This window comes from Asterias amurensis, chromosome 8, assembly GCF_032118995.1.
Source record: "Asterias amurensis chromosome 8, ASM3211899v1".
Classification (NCBI taxonomy): Eukaryota; Metazoa; Echinodermata; class Asteroidea; order Forcipulatida; family Asteriidae; genus Asterias; species Asterias amurensis.
The window spans coordinates 18,768,188-18,785,497 of record NC_092655.1 but is presented as its reverse complement, the minus strand read 5'-3'; the positions used below and the strand labels follow the sequence as shown (position 1 = coordinate 18,785,497).

The following is a 17,310-nucleotide window of genomic DNA, read 5'->3' as shown; positions in this document are numbered from 1 at the left end:
CTCTTGGTAAGAAATTGCGAGGGTCGTGGGTTTGAATCCCACTGAGTAATATGCCTATGATTTCGGGGAAAGTACCAAGTTTACAGTGCTTACACACATCAGTGTAAGGTTAAAAAACAAAATTATGATTAAGGTTTTACTTGTTATTGACAACTTGCTGTAGGACCAACCATGTCTTAATCACCCTGACAATAACAGATTTACTTTCTTCTTATTTTTAACTCTGATCACATAAAAACAATTAATGACACAAAAAGAAACAAAGTGACATTTCAAAAACATTCAAATATTTATTTTGAGTACAAGTTGGGAAAGAGGATCGTACAAGTTTCGTTGGTTGAAAGCGAAGCCTACAAACATCAACTATTGCGTTTACTTTACAACTGAGGTGCCTCTGCTTGAAAAATTGGTTAGCCGTAAAATTACATAAAAACGTGGTGATTTTGCTCAATACAAACCATTATCAGAACGATGGAAAATTGTACAGCGAAATGAAACAGCAACAATGCCCAATTTCATAGAGCTGATTTTATAAACAACAAATAATTGCTGAACAGTTTTCTGCTTTAGCGGAAAAAAGCATGATACGAGTCACAAATGGTACAAGGAGAATGTTGTTCTCGCTGGTTACCTTATTCTGGTTAGCATAATTTTGTTTTGCTTAGCATATTTTTGTGCCAAGGCAGCTCTATGAAATTGGGCCCAGGTCGTAATGTGTGCTGACTCCATCTGCACTTATAAGCGTCACACGAGGCTTGATGTGTACGGGGGTGCATCTCTAAATATACAAACAGTTGCAGAAAATTTTTTCTGCTTGGAAGAAATGTTGCTTGAACTTGAAAGTACGTCCTTAAAGTGGTGTCCCAGCTAGTTGAAAAGAGGAACAGTATCCACAAACTCGGAATCACAATAGCAGACTGATGCTGATCGCACCAAAGTTGCCTGAACACATTCTGCTCAAAATTGCTTGAAAATAATATCTGTAACGTTTGCCGAAGCGAGAGCGACCCCCTGCTCTAATCACTAAGCCTGAAAAAGAAATGTCTGGGTGGCTAGTACATTGAGGTTTGCACAATGGAGAGAAATCCTTGCCTCTTAATTTTGAGCTAGATATTTATATTTTTACTTTCTTTGTACTCTTCATTCCTCAGCAGACAAAACCCATAAGCAGTAGAAAACCAAAAGATCTTGGGTTGGTTTGCACTGAAAGCATGATGTTTATCCTACTTTTACACATCAAGAAAACAACATAATGTAGAGATCCAGAAAACAAACCCCAGGCTTATTTTTTTTAACGGACAATTTTTCGCCCAAAACTTGAGGGTTTTATTTATCTGGTCTCCAACATGTCTGGTCTTCAGGACAGCATAACTTTCATTTGCTTAATATGATTTTATTGTTTGTAAGTGTTTTTAATTAATTTTCTAAAGTGTTAAGCCCTAGAATTTCACAAGTATGGACAGGTGTAGTTTTTTTTATAGCTATAAATACAAGTGGAATCATTTCTTATCCTTGGACTTGGCGTCATCTTTTTTCTTCTCCTCTGACTGCTGTTGTTGTTGTTGGGTCAGCGTACCCATTGCATCTCGTACCGCCTCGCTGGAGATGTCTACACCAGGGAGGTTCTCCATGACGCTCTGGAGGAACGCCGGGTCGGACATCAGCTCGGAGAAATCCTCATTCTCACCCTCAGCCTGTTGACACAAGAAGAGTACAATTGAATACAAAACAACCTTAAAGGATTTTGGATGTTCATGATATTTTTATGTGAAAGGTAAAAAGTCGCAAGATTTGACCTACTTCCACTCAAACAAGATGGTCAAGTAAAAGGTATCAGACCAAATTGACATTTTCCAATGTTTCCCACGTTAGCAAAGCCGAAGCCAAAAAGTCTTAGATTTGGAATCTGTCTTTAGCTCAATGGCTTACAAAGCCTGCATTTATTTATTGAGAGAAAGGGACCCACCTTAGAAGTTTCTCCGTCCATGCTGACCGGTGTATCAGTCTCCATAGGGATTTCACTGGCTGCACTGTCGCTTATCAGACCGGAAAGCTCTGAAAGTAGTTTACAAACCTTGGAGGTCATCACATTGTTTTATCAATTTCCGTTACGGAAAATTCAAATTAGTGAATGTTAAAATAGGATGTGGAAAAGATATACAGAAAACCCTCTGGTTACCATGATGGTCTGGAGCTTAGGTTTTTTCAATGAGCTGTAAGATTAATCAAAAGATCAATCAATCAATCAAAAGATCAATCAATCAATCAAAAGAAAGCTCTGAAAGTAGTTTACAAACCATGGAGGTCATTGTTTAATCATTTCCACAATGGAATATTCAAATTGGCCAATAGGATGTGGAAAAGATATTCAGACGACTAACTGGTCACCATGCTGGTCTGGAGGTTGTTTTTTTCTATGAGCTGATGACTAAACTAAAACATACATTTATTTCATGCCTTGTTGAAATCAACCTGTACAAAAAATTACATAAGATAAAAAAGGATCTTGTAGAAAAAGACAGTGCTATTCCAGATATAATACCTCGAAATGATGTTACATATTGCAAGAATTAAAATAGTAGGCATTTGTAATAAACCATATCAACCGAGAAATATTCAAGGCACAAATACAGTGTAAAAACCCAATACATGTATATATCCAGTCAGTAAAAAGAAAGCAAAATAACAAGTAGGGAAAACATACAATGATTAACAATGGAAAACAACAAAACTATGAATTAAAGAAATACATCTTGTAACTTAGGTGAGTTAATAATGTTGGAACACCATAAGCGTCCCAAAGTGATGCATATAAGAAGCCAGAAACAAATTAAGAACTCACTCCACGATAGTGCAGTTAATAACGATGCTATACACTAAAGTAGTAGTCCCGGCCAAATTTTCTAACTTCAGCCCAAGTTTTAGTTAAAAGCAGGACACTCTTTTCAGAACTGAGAAGTCTCCCGAAAAATCTGAAAATCCTACTCCGCGATACTAGAGTATATAGCAAGATAGTTCTCTAATAAAGAACTCTACCTGGCAAGTAGATATACACATGGTGTTACCGCAAACCATATCTACATAATGGTCGAGTAATCCTTCCTTTCATACTGAACAATCTTTTTCCTCACCACTTTACTCATATTGGTTTATAGCCACCAATTGTTTCTCAAAAGAAACTTTGATTGGCTACAATTTCCCCCCTTTTTTATGAACCCTTCCCTTTATTCCTTTCCCCCCTCTTTTTTTCTATAAAAAGATGTATAATTGTTTTTTACTTGTTTATGCCTCTGAAGAAGGTCCGGTTTGGATCGAAAGCTAAGGCCATCTACCCTACTCATTATACATAAGAAGCCACTATTATTATTACTATTTTAACAGAGAGAGACAGTGAGACCAACCTGAGCTCTGTGCGAGAGACATTTGCATAGCGTACGCAATCTGCTCCTCTTCTGACATGGTGTTGAGGTCTGGCATGGGTGTCTCCATTGCGCTGGGGGCATCGGGGTCCATCGACATTGCCAGAGCCTGCTCTAGTAATGCCTCTTCGGAATCAGCTGCAGACAGAATATTAAAAAAATTAGTCACTAATTGTTCTCAATTTTTTTTCAATTTGTTTCCATAATTCGTGAAAGTTTCCAAACAGTACATAGCCAAAACATCAATTAAAAGGAACATTACAGAATTGGTAAAAAAAAATTGTCGAAGATCACATTTACATAAAACTTACACGGTCTAATGATAATGATAGAAGAAAACATCACTTAAAATGTTTCTGTCTGAAATGTGATATTTGATGAAAAAACTGATTTGGAGTTTATCACTCAGTGAGCGTTTAATTAATTTTTTTTCAATCGATGTCATGCAAAATGTGGAATCAGTTTTTCACGACTTTCTTATGAGCCAGATGGCCGATCGATCTCAAACTTCTACAGGTTTGTCAGTTTGTGTAACGACCAATCCGACGAAACAAAATTGGTAGCGCCCTCTTTTAAAAAATTAACAATTGCAGTGTCTTTTTGTGCACAATCTAGGCACTGAAGACACCGCATCAAATGGCGTGCGGTGCTGAACACTTGCGCAACAATTAAATTAAGCAAGGAGGTATCATCTCGAAGCTGAGGCTTGTGGTGAGATGCCTGATGGACAGACAAACAGAACGTAAACAGGTACAAGAACGTAGGGACAGACAGCTTGATCAAAAACAGAAATGGGCTCAAATTTTACTGAACCAGAATTTGTTTTACAAGATCAGATTTAAAATTAAAAAAAAAAATTCTGTATAGTTCAACTTATTGACTGCAATTATTGATATCACAAAATAACGATCAAGTTTTAAAAGGTAAAGTAAGTGAAAGGGTATGTTCATCTAAACATTTTTTTATTATCTCACATACCAACTGGTCTATTCAGACACAATCCGAAAAACCATTTACCATCAACAACTCCTAACACAACACAACAAGACATAATGAAGCTTGGAAAGCTCCCCAAGATGAAAACCTTCCTAAAGATCTTGAGTTTCTCTCTTACCTGGCGCTTCTGTTGTAGGCTTTGGCGTGGCATCCTCCATGGGCGTCGCATCCCCTGGCTGGGTGGTATCTTCCTGTCGTTGTCTTTGCTCCTCCATGGATATACGCAGAGCCTGCAATGTGTAAACAATTAATACCTCTTTAATTTCTACTTAGCAAATGAATTCTCTATGAAACACAGCCAATACTTATATAAATTTTTTTTACGCTTCGACTAGTATCACTAGTCATCCTCAATGAGGCACCACCAACTTCTGATTCAATAACTTGGCCCAATTTCATAGAGCTGCTGTTGCAGAAAATATTCCTTAACAACTGTCTGCTTAGCATAAATGCGCAGGTCACCAGTCACAAATTGTACATGTGAAATGACAGTTTGGTTGGTAATCTTATTCTGGTAAGCATAATTTTGTTGTGCTTATCTACTTTTTGTGCTTGAGCAGCTCTATGAAATTGGGCCCAGTTCAGAATTGAAAACCGAACGGGCAATTTATTTCATTTACTACCATGCAATAGACCTGGGGCCGATTTCACAAAGATCTAAAATTGATCGTAACTGCAAATCAATCGTAGTTGCTTAGTAAAGTGTGATGTCACAATACAAATCACTATGGTGATACTGAAAATTTGTGTTGCGATGAATTTTATTGCTTTGTGAAATCGGCCCCAGATGCACCCGACGTCATTTGAGTATGGCGCTTGCTTTTATATGGCGCCCTCGTCTAGAGGACAAATGGAGATTGTTCATTGGCCAAACTTGTGCGCCGTGCATTCAATTGCTAGACCGAGTCATCATCGATTTACCTCTAAGGTGGCGGATGGATGATGTCAATGCATAAGGTCTACTCAAAATAAATTCTCTTTGCAAATAATAAAATTACCATGGCCAGTTCTGGATCTGTCGATGGGTCGAAACCAAACTCAAAGTCACCACCGGTGCCTGGTAGTCCCGGGACTGCACCTGTTCCATCTTCGCCAACGATGATGGGCGAGTTCATGAGGGCATCGGAGAGGAGGGTCCCAGGGGGGATTGTGACGAGATGGGACCTGTGACATAAACCAAGAGGTTGGGTTAACACAACCTTATTTAGGTTTGAAAAAGCTCATTCCGATTTATAGATGGTTTATCCGACCATTTAATTCCCCTTAAAGTTTTGCCTAAATAATATCCTTTTCGTTTTAGATAAATCAACAAACCAAATTTTTGCAGTTTCACAACACAGTTTTTTTTTAAATGACATTGTTAATTAACTTCACTTCTTCAACTTTCTCAACCATCCCTTTATATAACAGGGATAAGATTATGATTCCAGGCATCCTGACGATGACCAGATTAAGCTAGTCAAAACAGTGAGACCAATTAAGAACTCACTCATTGTCAAAAGATTTTTAGCCATAAGAAAAGTATCCACAGAAGAGTGAAACTACATCCACTTACCCTGTGCCATCACTGCCATTGATAGTGTCTATGAATGCAGTCAGCTTGTCTGTGTTAGCTTTCTGTAGATGAGAGAAGTTTTCAAAAAACAAGCAAACATGAGTTCCTTTAACCCTTGCACAATGATTCGTGCAAACATACTGGGAAAAACAATTCTGACAAATTCATGAGATAGACTTGTAAAAGATTAAATTTACTCACATCTTCACCAAAGTTTACAAGGTCCACGTTGACTTTTTCTTTCTTCAGCTTTTTCGCTAATTTGACTAACTACATAGGAGAGAAACAAATACATAACGTTATAAACAGTTAACAGAGCGGTGTCCTCATTGAATTTTTGTGATACAGTTTGTGGGTTTAAGGGTTGATTAAAGAAATTGACTATAATTTCTAGTTTCTAGTAGCCCTACAGGGGGCGTCTTTCTATTTTGCCAATATCTTTGTTCGGGTTGCCAGTCAGAAGCCATTCAACCTGCTGTATTTCACCAAAGTACTAACTGGGAAGCGGCATCCAGGGGATCTTAACGAACCTTAAGGGGATGCAACTATTATTTGAATTTTGTACAAGTATTTTGTTTTTGACAGACTCACCTCCTTGTCATCATTTAATATTGGACTTCCTACGAATGCGATGATTCTCATGCGGTGGTTCTTGCCCATTCTATGCTTCAACGCCAACTGTGAAAACAATTTTGGATTGGAAATATGTTACATTTAACTTAACATTTCTCCTGTTATAAGTGTATTACTTGAGATAACCAACCCATACCTCACTATGCCACTAACCAACCCATACATCACTTTGCCACAACAGTGGCATTTTGAGGTACACAAATGCTGATGTAGAGAGCAGAGCCACTGCCCGAAGTGCTTCAATGAGAGTGGTAAACTGGAGAAGCCACAAGCTGTGCTCCATTAGGCGCCGCACAAGACGCAAGAACACGTGAGCCTCTCCAATTCCTTTCTACACAACTCTGTCGCCCGCGCCAATCATACGCGCACGCATGTCAGGCTTTATTTGTCGGACCTTCGTTGCGTTGTGATTAGTCAATACGCAATGGGGCGGAGCTTAATGAATCGGTCTATTGAGTTTGTGCCACTGTTGGTAGAGATATGGTTATATATAAACCTTGGTCAATTTCTGCAGTGGCAGTCTGTGGCAACGGGTGATCATACATACATATACAATGACAGTGTCGCATGGATTAATTCAACGTTGTTGTGTATAGCGCATGGGGGATTTGGATGCATCTTTATCCTGACCATGGTCTTACTGTGTTATACAAAAAATACAAACTAATAATATAGTACTTATGTTAGGAAAAGTTTTCATTAATTTGGTTAATCTTACATGAGCAACACGGATCCCTGTGATGAAACTTAAGTCCCCCTTGGGCTGAGCCTGGTGTAGACTTGCTAGAATACGTCCCACATCGGAAGATAGCGTTACCAATACCTTCACACTTAGAAAGGGGGAAAAATAATGAGAAGAAGACACAATTTATAGAAAGCCAAGCTGTCTGGAAAAACACAAAACGGCCGGAATTATGCCACAAGTAGACTCAGTTTATATTCCTTGCAAAGAACTTTCCATATTAATTCCACTATAATAATTCAATGCAAAACACATCTCTGGAAGACAAGCTTTCCTCCCCTCAGAAATTAAATTGCTTGCCAGACAGGCTGAACTACTGGAACAGTTTAAAATAAGTAAACAAACACACTCTAAAACAATTCCCTTGATTTGGGGTTTAATAAAAAATGATTGGCATCCTAAAAATACAACATGTTCACAAACATTTCTTTCTTTCATGCCTATTTCATTCCACTGCAGGAGGAAAGATAAGACTCTTTACAAACTTAGCCACTTCCCAACCAAGACCATAAAGATCCAAATGAAAATTGTTTAATTGGAGTGAGGACTGAGTAAACTGATGATGCTTTACTTAGAATCAGGCATAATGTATGTATCTAGTTTGGGTTTGAAGTAAAACCATATGGTATTGCAAGGGTCGCGGGTTCGAATCCCACCCGAGTAACATGCCTGTGATATTTTTTTCACAGGACCAGGAAAGTACTGAGTATACAGTGCTAACACACATCGGTGTATGGGTAAAAACCAAAATTAACATATTCTTTATCCCTGATGCAAATTTAACATCTCTCATATGGTAGGCCTATTCCTGAGTCTTTGTAATACTACATGTAGATAGTTAGTTTTTTTGTATTATTAGAGATCACCTAACATCGCGGCTGGACAATCCCTTCAAGGTGAGGGCTACACTGCACTGATTTGGGCCGCCAACCAAATCAATTGTCTCAAGGGGCATGTTGCCACCTACTCATGAGGCCTGAAGTAGGGTTACCCCCTTCACAGGATGTAGCCATGGGTATCATCCACTAGGAGTCTGGCTGGCAGAAGAGAACGCCCTACCTTCAAACGTTTGATTGAGATGAACTTACTTGGCAAGAGTTATAAGCCCAACAGTGTTTTCCACGTTAGAGCGTGTCTTAGAAAGACAGATGAGGTTAACAGCATCTTGCTGGGCTTGGATGCGGGTTGGAATAAAATCTCCATTTCTCATGTATTCACTTGTATCCACACTGTAGGAAGAATAAGACAAGTATGTTGTTTATTTGCTTGGTGGGCAGTGATCCCAAAGGTAAGTAAAGAACAACGAATCTTTCAGGCACATTTATCAAAGAACTAAGAACACTATACAAAATGTTGATTTTATCAAAAGAATTCTGCACTTACATGCACATGCCAGTAACATCATTTTTATCCCTGAAACATACCGTTCTTTCTTATTATCTTTTCTTTGAGTGTTTATATTTCTTTGAAAAGCATTTTATAAATATCCATTTGTCTAATATAGTGATATGTTCCGCATTCTGTTTCACAATTAATCTTAATGACCAGAGTTAAACAACACTATAAACAGGACCATACAAATACCAATCCTCAAGAGAAATGATTGCTGTACTGTATAAAATAATGTCTAAGCTAAAATAATAGAATAACATTCAAAGAACTCACAAATCCTGATACAAATCATCAAAGAATAAATTTAAATAAAAAAAAAATGAAGCTGCAGTGAATTGAGGTTCCATCCCCCATCCTGTGTTCTGTGTAATGTTTTCCTAATAAAACAATAACAATGATTTATACGATAGAGGGTATACGCGGCTAAGTAGTTCGAGGCAAAAACAAAATCCGCCATACATCCCCCCCCAATAGTTGTGATAACGTAACCCTCTTCCCGACGGCCGCCAGGTTGGAGGGTTACGAGATTCTCTCGAGCGGTAAGCGACAATCTGGTCCAACACGTATACATTTGACAGCTAGTCACCAGATTTTCCCCATTTTTACCACTTTCAAAAGTCATGACACAAATTTTAAGAGCACGAATTTCGTTAATTTTCTTTTCGTTATTGCACGACAGGTGCAGCACGCTCGTTAGAGCGTGCCATGATTACGTAAGGTTTCCTTTCACATTCTCCCTTAAAACGGGGCGTTTTCAGCTTAGCAATCACTCTCGGTAGAGCAACTTACCTCGCTTCCCACCGCAACCCGCCCTATCAAAAAAAAAAAAAAAAAAAAAATGCTCGGAGAAAGGATAGCGCGACCTACGTCCAACATCCTGGTCGCGTCCACGGTCCCTCCACAAGTTGGGGGTTTTACGTGGCCACTGAGCGCTGATAACTCAGCCTGGTGTTGGACGCCGAGCTTTTGTTGCACGTTTTTCAGTAGCAACACCAAATTAAGTGCATATTACACGCACTTGCTTCTATATATTCTGAAACGACAGATAATTTTCCTTATCTCTGAATTTTTGCAGACCGGCTAATTTAGCCATGAATTAGCAATTATTGCATATACATATATATAGCTTTTAGGCTATGGTACGGAGCACAACTTTTGCTGCTCTCTTTTTACTTTGTCTGTTTCAGATAGATGGTTGGCACTCTCTCATTCAGCAACTGACCCGGAACTAAAGCAACTTGCCCTTGGAGCCCTACCAAAACTATTAATGTCATCAAGAGCACACTCAACAACGATAAAATACAGCAATAGTTGGAAACGATGGGAATCATGGGCTTCATCCAAGACCGGCGTCAAATCATTTCCCGTCAACCCAACAGATTTCGCCCTATATTTGTCTTCATTTTATTCATCCGGTCATAAAACGGCAGCAGATTCTGCAGCAGCTGCTGTTGCCTGGGCACATAGCTTGGCTGGATTACCGTCACCTACAAACGATCCATTGGTCAAAACAACCATACAAGGCTACAAGAGACTCACAGCCTCTACCCCAAATCGGAAGGAACCGGTAACACCTGAAATCATGGCAAAACTTTATAATGCTCACGGTCAACCTAGTGCAGCATTAGGCGATTTACGCATCCTATTCGTATGCTTTGTCTGTTACGCAGGTTTCCTTCGTTTCAACGACATCAGTAATGTAAGACGAACGGACTGTAGTATACTCAGTGACAGCCTCGTCATACATTTATGCAAGTCAAAAACTGATCAATACCGCCAGGGCAATAATATAACAATTGCAAGAACATTTCAGCCAACCTGTCCAGTTGTAATCACAGAACGATATTTCCAAGCAATGGGCGATCCTGACACTTCTCCTCTACCGGTACTTCGCAGAATGACACATTCCAAAACCGGTCTCGTTCCTACTACTCATGGGTTAAGCTACACCAGAACCAGAGAGATTGTACTAGAAGCCCTCCGACCATTCGTTCCAGATATTCACAAGTTCGGACTCCATAGCCTGAGGTCAGGCGGTGCATCCGCAGCTTCAAAGGCCCTACTCCCATCTCACTTAATATCCATGCACGGAAGATGGAAAACCGAAAAGGCCAGAAATGCATACATAAAAACTGATCCGCAAACACGTTTGCTCCCCTCATCTGTACTTGGAATTTGAAATTGAATTTAATGAGATTATGTGAATAATTGGCTAGTTAAGCCGACGAGAATAATGATGAAATTTAAATTAAATGAGTTGAATTAAGTATGTGATTGTCATGAATAAATACTATGCGAGGCGAGCAGCTCCGCCATTACAATGTTCACCAAAACATTACGTTTGTGTTGTTTTTTTTTTTTTTTTTTTTTTTTTTTTTCTTGTCTATTCTTTAACTTTACATGAGGTAAATTTAGAAAAGAAAATAATTTTCTAACGTAAGAATGGAGTAAGAAAATCCTCAATGTCTAATGAACACTCCAAACACCATTGAGAACCTATTTTTGGGTCGTTTTGTTCGCCTTTACCCAGCTTTAAAGACAGTGGACACTATTGGTAAATGTCAAAGACCAGTCTCCTCACTTGCTGTATCTCAACATATGCATAAAATAACAAACCTGTGAAAATTTGAGCTCAATCGGTTGACAAAGTTGGGAGATAATAATGAAAGAAAAAACACCCTTGTCACACGGAGTTGTGCGCTTTCAGATGCTTGATTTTGAGACCTCAAATTCTAAATCTGAGGTCTCGAAATCAAATTCGATAAAAAATTACTTCTTTCTCAAAAACTACGTCACTTGTTTTATACTATCATTATCAACCTCTCCCAGTATTACTCGTTACCAAGAAGGTTTTGTGCTAAGTTATTACAAATAGTGTCCACTGCCTTTAAAGGGAAGTTTGGTTTCTAAGCAAAATCAAAAAAAGGGTTTTGGTTTTTTATTTTTCAATCAAGGATTCTAAAACTTGTCCACCAACATTTTGAACATGTCCAACTTCAAAAATCATAACATTTAAACAAACAAATGCATACAAATGATACAAGATGTGGCTTATCCGACTTTCAAAAAGGTTTTAAAAAAATTAAAAATGTGCAGTGCACAGTGTGGCTCTCAGTGCATAAGGCAATGGCATTGTAAAATGCTTGTTAATAATTTTATTTTGTTAAGTCATCAGTTTAACATGTAAAAACTTCCATATAATTCTTATGAAGAAAACAAAATGTTCGTTACTTTAACATGAAAATGTAAGCACAGATATTGGTCTATTATCTGAGTTAACATGGAAGCAAATAGATGTGTCCTTCTCCTAAAAATTCATGAAAAAACTGTAAGAACTCACCACACGACTGTACTTTCGAGCACCATCTTGGACGATTTTCATGAATAGAGGATGCAAGAGACACGAGCGTTGATTGGTTCATTTACCCGGTACGGAATCAGAAACTTACAATCAGCCAATCAAATTACACGACACGTAACGAAATGCAGAGCCATCCTCCCAGCATGCATTTCGAATGAAACGGAAGTAAACAAAGAGCAGACGACAGAGCGCTTTGGCACGTGTAGCGCAACATCGAAAACACAAAACTTTGTTTTATTTTATTTCAAAAGATCCAGATTTCTCACTGTTACAAATGAAATGGAGATTTTTGGTTGTGGATTCAATGGATTTGGGCAGTTACTGCCACAGATGTCGAAAAGGTGTGTTTTGTCCCCCATGAAGATAGAGGGTTGTCAAGAACGGAACGCCAGTTTGCAAACGTCTTCCAACAAGACTTCGATAACAATTTCTAAAATTGTTTCATCATGGAGTATGACTTACATTTTGACAGGTATGTTGCAGACGTTTTATGAAATCTCTAATTTAAAAGAATTTAAGAAATTTCAATAATCACTACTCCTTTTGCAATTGACTTTCTTTGAACAGGCTTTGATTTGACGAGTAGCTGAATTTTTATAGTAAAAGTAATTACCATTCAGTTCATGTGTCAGTAAACTGGGTGCCAGTAAACTGTCCTACTCTACTCCTATATCTATTGCATGAGCAGTCTCATCACTGTGGCTGTGCCGCCGCTGAAATGTATTAACTACCTTTCGGCTAGCTCAAGCTCAATCAAATTTCCAACCCTACCGTCAAATTTAATACTATATATGTACCCATGACAACAGTTTAGCACAGTGTCTTGTTATTTACAATCACTTTTGTTCGTTTCAGATTCCTCAATTTTCCTGCAAGGTTTTTGTAACGGACAGAACGGCACTAAACAGAGATTGAAAAGAGCAGAGGGTGTCGGCAAGAGTATTCTAGACATGGCGATTGGTGCTGGAGGAAAACTGTACTACGTCTTGGCTAATGGAGAATGCATTGTGACCGACATTCACTCAGATAATAGTTCCAACGTATTAGTAGTAGGGGTTGACGATGCTGGTGAATCAGAAAGACCTCCTTTTCTTAGGGTTTCTGCTGGTGAAATGAATACTGTTGCACTGACAGGTTTGTTGACAATAACACTAACAGCATGACAAAATCATCACACATAAATAAGTCTAAATCACTCAACCAATTCATATAAAGTCAGACAATGATGATTATCAGTTACACGGCTCGTATGCATTCATTTCAGTTTCATCCTAACCCCTGTTGTTGTCATGTTTTTATCTGTTTTATGTGTAACTGTGTTATTAATCCTTGCTGACTTTCCTGATAATATAAAACAAACTATCAAATTCATATAGTATTGCCAACTCATATTGTTTTATGTGAAAGCAGTCAGTAATTTTGTATTTTATATTGTTTTCACATGGAACTCGCAAGAGCACAAACCAGCTGTTAAGCAGCTATATGAAATCGGCCCCTGGTTTGACCTGGCCGTGTTGTGTCAAAGGAAATAATATTACCATCAATTCAATTGTTGTATGTTCAATGTTCATTGATGTTGGAAGAATCTTAGGTCTTTATCGAACCTTGGTTTGGGCTCCGTCTCCAGCCACAGGCTTTGTTTGATGCTAGAAACACCTTGCAAAATGTACACTACTTTAAGTTGAAGACTGAGCCCAAGCGGATGTTAGGAAAAAGGCTGTTAAATCATGTTATTTGTCTCTTTCAGACAAGTCATCCGGCTTGATTTCCACTGAGAAGCAAGATTACATTTTCAGACCCTTGGATTGTTCTTTGAAATTCTTGCAAGTCTCTTGTGGAAAGGAACATGTGATGTTACTCTCCAATAATCACCAAGTCTACACCTTTGGACTTGGAAGGTGAAGATTTTTATGGGACCCTTGGACGGTCTTCTTATTCAACCTTGTAATTCCGAAATAAATCTGGCAATATTTTAATTATATGGGATAGTACAACAACATACTTCTCAAAAGCAGTGGTGTGGTGTATCAATTGGTCAATTGGCCGTCACTTTAGCTAGTCTTGGTTCCCATGACCTCCGGATTTTGCTTGCTTGGGTGTATTGGCGTATCCAGTAGGGGTTATAATGTAGGAGCCTTTTAACGGCCCCCCCCCCCCCCCCCCATCCAATGTCCCCTGCCCCTGATGAAGAAAAAAGAAAAACACAAATGTATGGTTAGATATGTACACCAAAATCTCCCTACCCAAACTATGTCCTCCCAAACAATGACCTGACACAAATTCAAATGTTTAGTTAGGTCAATGCATTGGTGATAGCATGGGGTGGATTGTGTTGTTGAACCAAGAATACTGTTTAGCAGAAAATATTTACTAAGCTATATAATTACCACTTAGTTACTCTCCGGAGCAATGTGCATTAGTTAACAGTATTTGGCCCTGATGCTTTTCGGCTTAGCAGGACTTTTCTATGCTTATAAAATGTTTGTAATATAACAACTTTGTCCATGTATCTCCTTTGACCTACAGTCGAGGTCAGCTGGGTCATGGGTCAACTGAGAAAGAGGGGCAACCAACACTTGTTGAGGCAACTGCAGGGGTACCCATGGTGGCAGTAAGTGCTGGAGGCTGGCACTCGGCGTCTGTCAGCAGTGAGTTTTCTTTTAGTCTTTAGGAATTGTTTCATTTCTCAATTACAACCAGTTCCGTGTTGTACAGTACTGTAACTAGCTACTATGTAATACATTTTCAATATGTTGCCATAATTATATCAAAATTGACAGTCTTTTGAGAGTGGCCAATGCTAGACTGTTAAAAATAATCGCTAAATGAGTTGGGGTGGATGCAGAAAAGAACTCAACCTTTCGATAAGTATGCTCCGATTGTCTTCTGGAGAACTATTTAAAATGTATTAACTTTTACTTCTTTAAAATGTTGTAACCATCTTCACAAAAGAAGATAACATTTTCATTCAATTGAAAGTCCACTAAAAACAAATCTGAAAACATAGTTTACAGTACCTTCTCCCTTTTCAAATTTCTTTCTTCAGCCATTGGTGACCTCTACATTTGGGGCTGGAACGAGTCTGGCCAGCTGGGATTTCCGATGCAAAGAACTCCAACAAAAACTGACAAAACCTCTCCAGATGCACAATGTACTTCTCAAGGAGAGTCGCTTAAAGCTGCAGGCAATTTAGACTCTAGTAGAATAAAGACGACTCTTGAAGAAGGATGTTCCAGAAGAGCACATCCACAAGAAACTGATTCAAAACCAGAATCGGCAAAGAAAATGAGATTTTCAGATTCTGTTGAAAGTGCCGATAAGAGCACAGAACAACTACATGAATGCGGTGGTGTGGTTAGATCAAAAACAGATACCAATGATAATAGTGAAACAGGAAAATTTGAAAGTGCTTTATTAACCACACAGATACCATCAACAACTTCAGATATGCCACATGAAGATGGTGTCAGAGCAAAATCTGACAAACCAATTGAAAATGTAAACAAAATGAGCGATGAAATGAGGAGACAAAGTACACAGAGCCAAGACATTTCTCAACAGAAGGCTTTTTTAACAGCATCAGGACAGTTCAACAAGGATCCTGTGAGAGAACAACCGAGGGAGCAGATTGCGAATCGAGAAGTCCACTTGGGGTCAAAGCTCAAAGAAGATACAGCAGGAGATAGATGGGATGATGACAAAGGCGGAGGTAGCGATGTTGTACTCATCCAAGCTTTGCCTGCCATTCTTGACCTCCCAGATGGGAAGGATGTGTCAAAGGTCAGCTGCGGGTCACGACACACTGCTGCTATCTCAGGTGGGCATTTAGAGCGAGTTTAGTTTTGTTACAGGTTGAACTATACTCTTTTTAAAAGTTTACAAATTTGCACCCCATAAAGTATTAAGGCCCAACTGTTGGGAAGAATATGCATAAAATTCTATAGCTCAAAAACCCTTTAATTAGCTCTTGTGAACTGCTTACCACTCAAAAGGACCTATGGTTTAAATTTTAAAAATAGTTAATGGTCAGAGGTTTCGACCTTAGCAGAGTCTTTCTCGAAGGCTGAATGACATCGCAACACATGAAAAGGTACTCAAGTGTAATATTATATATACAGAGAGAGAGAGAGTCAGAAAGCACACAGCAAGAATCAAGGGGTAAACAAAGTTCAACCATATGTTATTACCTCACCTGTTCACAAACGATTTTGGTCGGCTTTTAAAATTTAACACCTTTCGCCTCTGAATTTTAGCCAAAGACCGCTGTTTCAAACAGTAAAATCTTCTATTTACTTGGTTCCACTACCAAGTTCTGAGCCATGAAATGCTACATGTATAGTCTGTTCTTGTCACATTTATTTCTCTTCTCTTTATCATCAGTGGATGGTGAGCTCTATACCTGGGGTTGGGGTGTATATGGCCAGTTGGGACATAGAGACAATGAGACACTGGACGTCCCTACTTTGGTGAACTCTCTACCTGAACATCAAAAAGTGTTGGAAGTATTCTGTGGTGGATGGAACACTCTTATTACAGTCGCTTCTCATTTGTGAGCACTGATTTAAGATGGCGATTGGAATCCTTTGATAGTGTCTCTAAGAAGATGATGCACATGGCACTTGAATTCACCTGTCAATACATATACAACAATGACCTTCCGCATACCTAAATTCTGATCAGGGAGAGGAGGATGGGTCTGGTAGGCCACTGCATACAACACCCGGAGGTGGCAGTTCATCAAACCATCTTGTGGGAGCCAAATCAGTGGGGGTGGGGGAAGGGGCAGGGCTGGAGCCCTCGTGATCAAAGACCTTCTCCAAATTTTTGTTATAGCCCCCCTAAATTATGTCTTTGCCTCGGCTTTCCCCTTGGTGACGGTCATTTCTTTTTAAATCGCCGATATTGCAACCAGAACGTTTGGAACGTTTGGAACGTTCTATGACAAACACACATCCGGCTCAAAACTAAACTTGATTCAAGTCTTAGATTGTGGTTATTCTTCTGCATCTCTCAGCCCCGAAAACGCCCCCTATTGATATCACGCGCCCTCATGACGAAGGTTGTTCACAAGAGGGCACTGTTTGTAGCGGCTATCAGACCAACTAAAAAGCCACGATCAAAGACTTGGAACCAAGTCTAGCTCAAAACAAGATCCAGATTCCTAGACTTGCAGAGTCCCTCTGAGCCAGTCAAATTTGCACCCTTTACCGGC

General features: G+C 39.1%; 3 protein-coding genes across 3 annotated transcripts; 2 read left to right on the top strand and 1 right to left on the bottom strand.

The window, feature by feature from the left end:
* Positions 1-265: 265 nt before the first annotated feature.
* LOC139941058 (26S proteasome non-ATPase regulatory subunit 4-like) lies at positions 266-12,157 on the bottom strand. Its single transcript, XM_071937474.1, has 11 exons — positions 12,078-12,157; positions 8,434-8,574; positions 7,322-7,433; positions 6,562-6,648; positions 6,172-6,240; positions 5,971-6,032; positions 5,414-5,579; positions 4,534-4,645; positions 3,402-3,557; positions 1,967-2,055; positions 266-1,694 (listed from the first exon to the last, which is right to left on the bottom strand). The coding sequence occupies exons 1-11, from the start codon at positions 12,101-12,103 to the stop codon at positions 1,500-1,502; spliced, it is 1,215 nt and encodes a 404-aa protein (XP_071793575.1). The 5' UTR covers positions 12,104-12,157; the 3' UTR covers positions 266-1,499.
* On the top strand, positions 9,576-11,001 carry LOC139940791 (integrase/recombinase xerD homolog). Its single transcript, XM_071937170.1, has 2 exons — positions 9,576-9,641; positions 9,864-11,001. Exons 1-2 carry the CDS (start codon positions 9,576-9,578, stop codon positions 10,914-10,916), a joined length of 1,119 nt encoding a protein of 372 aa, XP_071793271.1. The 3' UTR covers positions 10,917-11,001.
* A 138-nt stretch (positions 12,158-12,295) lies between the features above and the next one.
* On the top strand, positions 12,296-17,292 carry LOC139940334 (RCC1 domain-containing protein 1-like). Its single transcript, XM_071936540.1, has 6 exons — positions 12,296-12,570; positions 12,954-13,232; positions 13,846-13,996; positions 14,625-14,746; positions 15,145-15,915; positions 16,479-17,292. The coding sequence occupies exons 1-6, from the start codon at positions 12,378-12,380 to the stop codon at positions 16,649-16,651; spliced, it is 1,689 nt and encodes a 562-aa protein (XP_071792641.1). The 5' UTR covers positions 12,296-12,377; the 3' UTR covers positions 16,652-17,292.
* Positions 17,293-17,310: the final 18 nt, after the last annotated feature.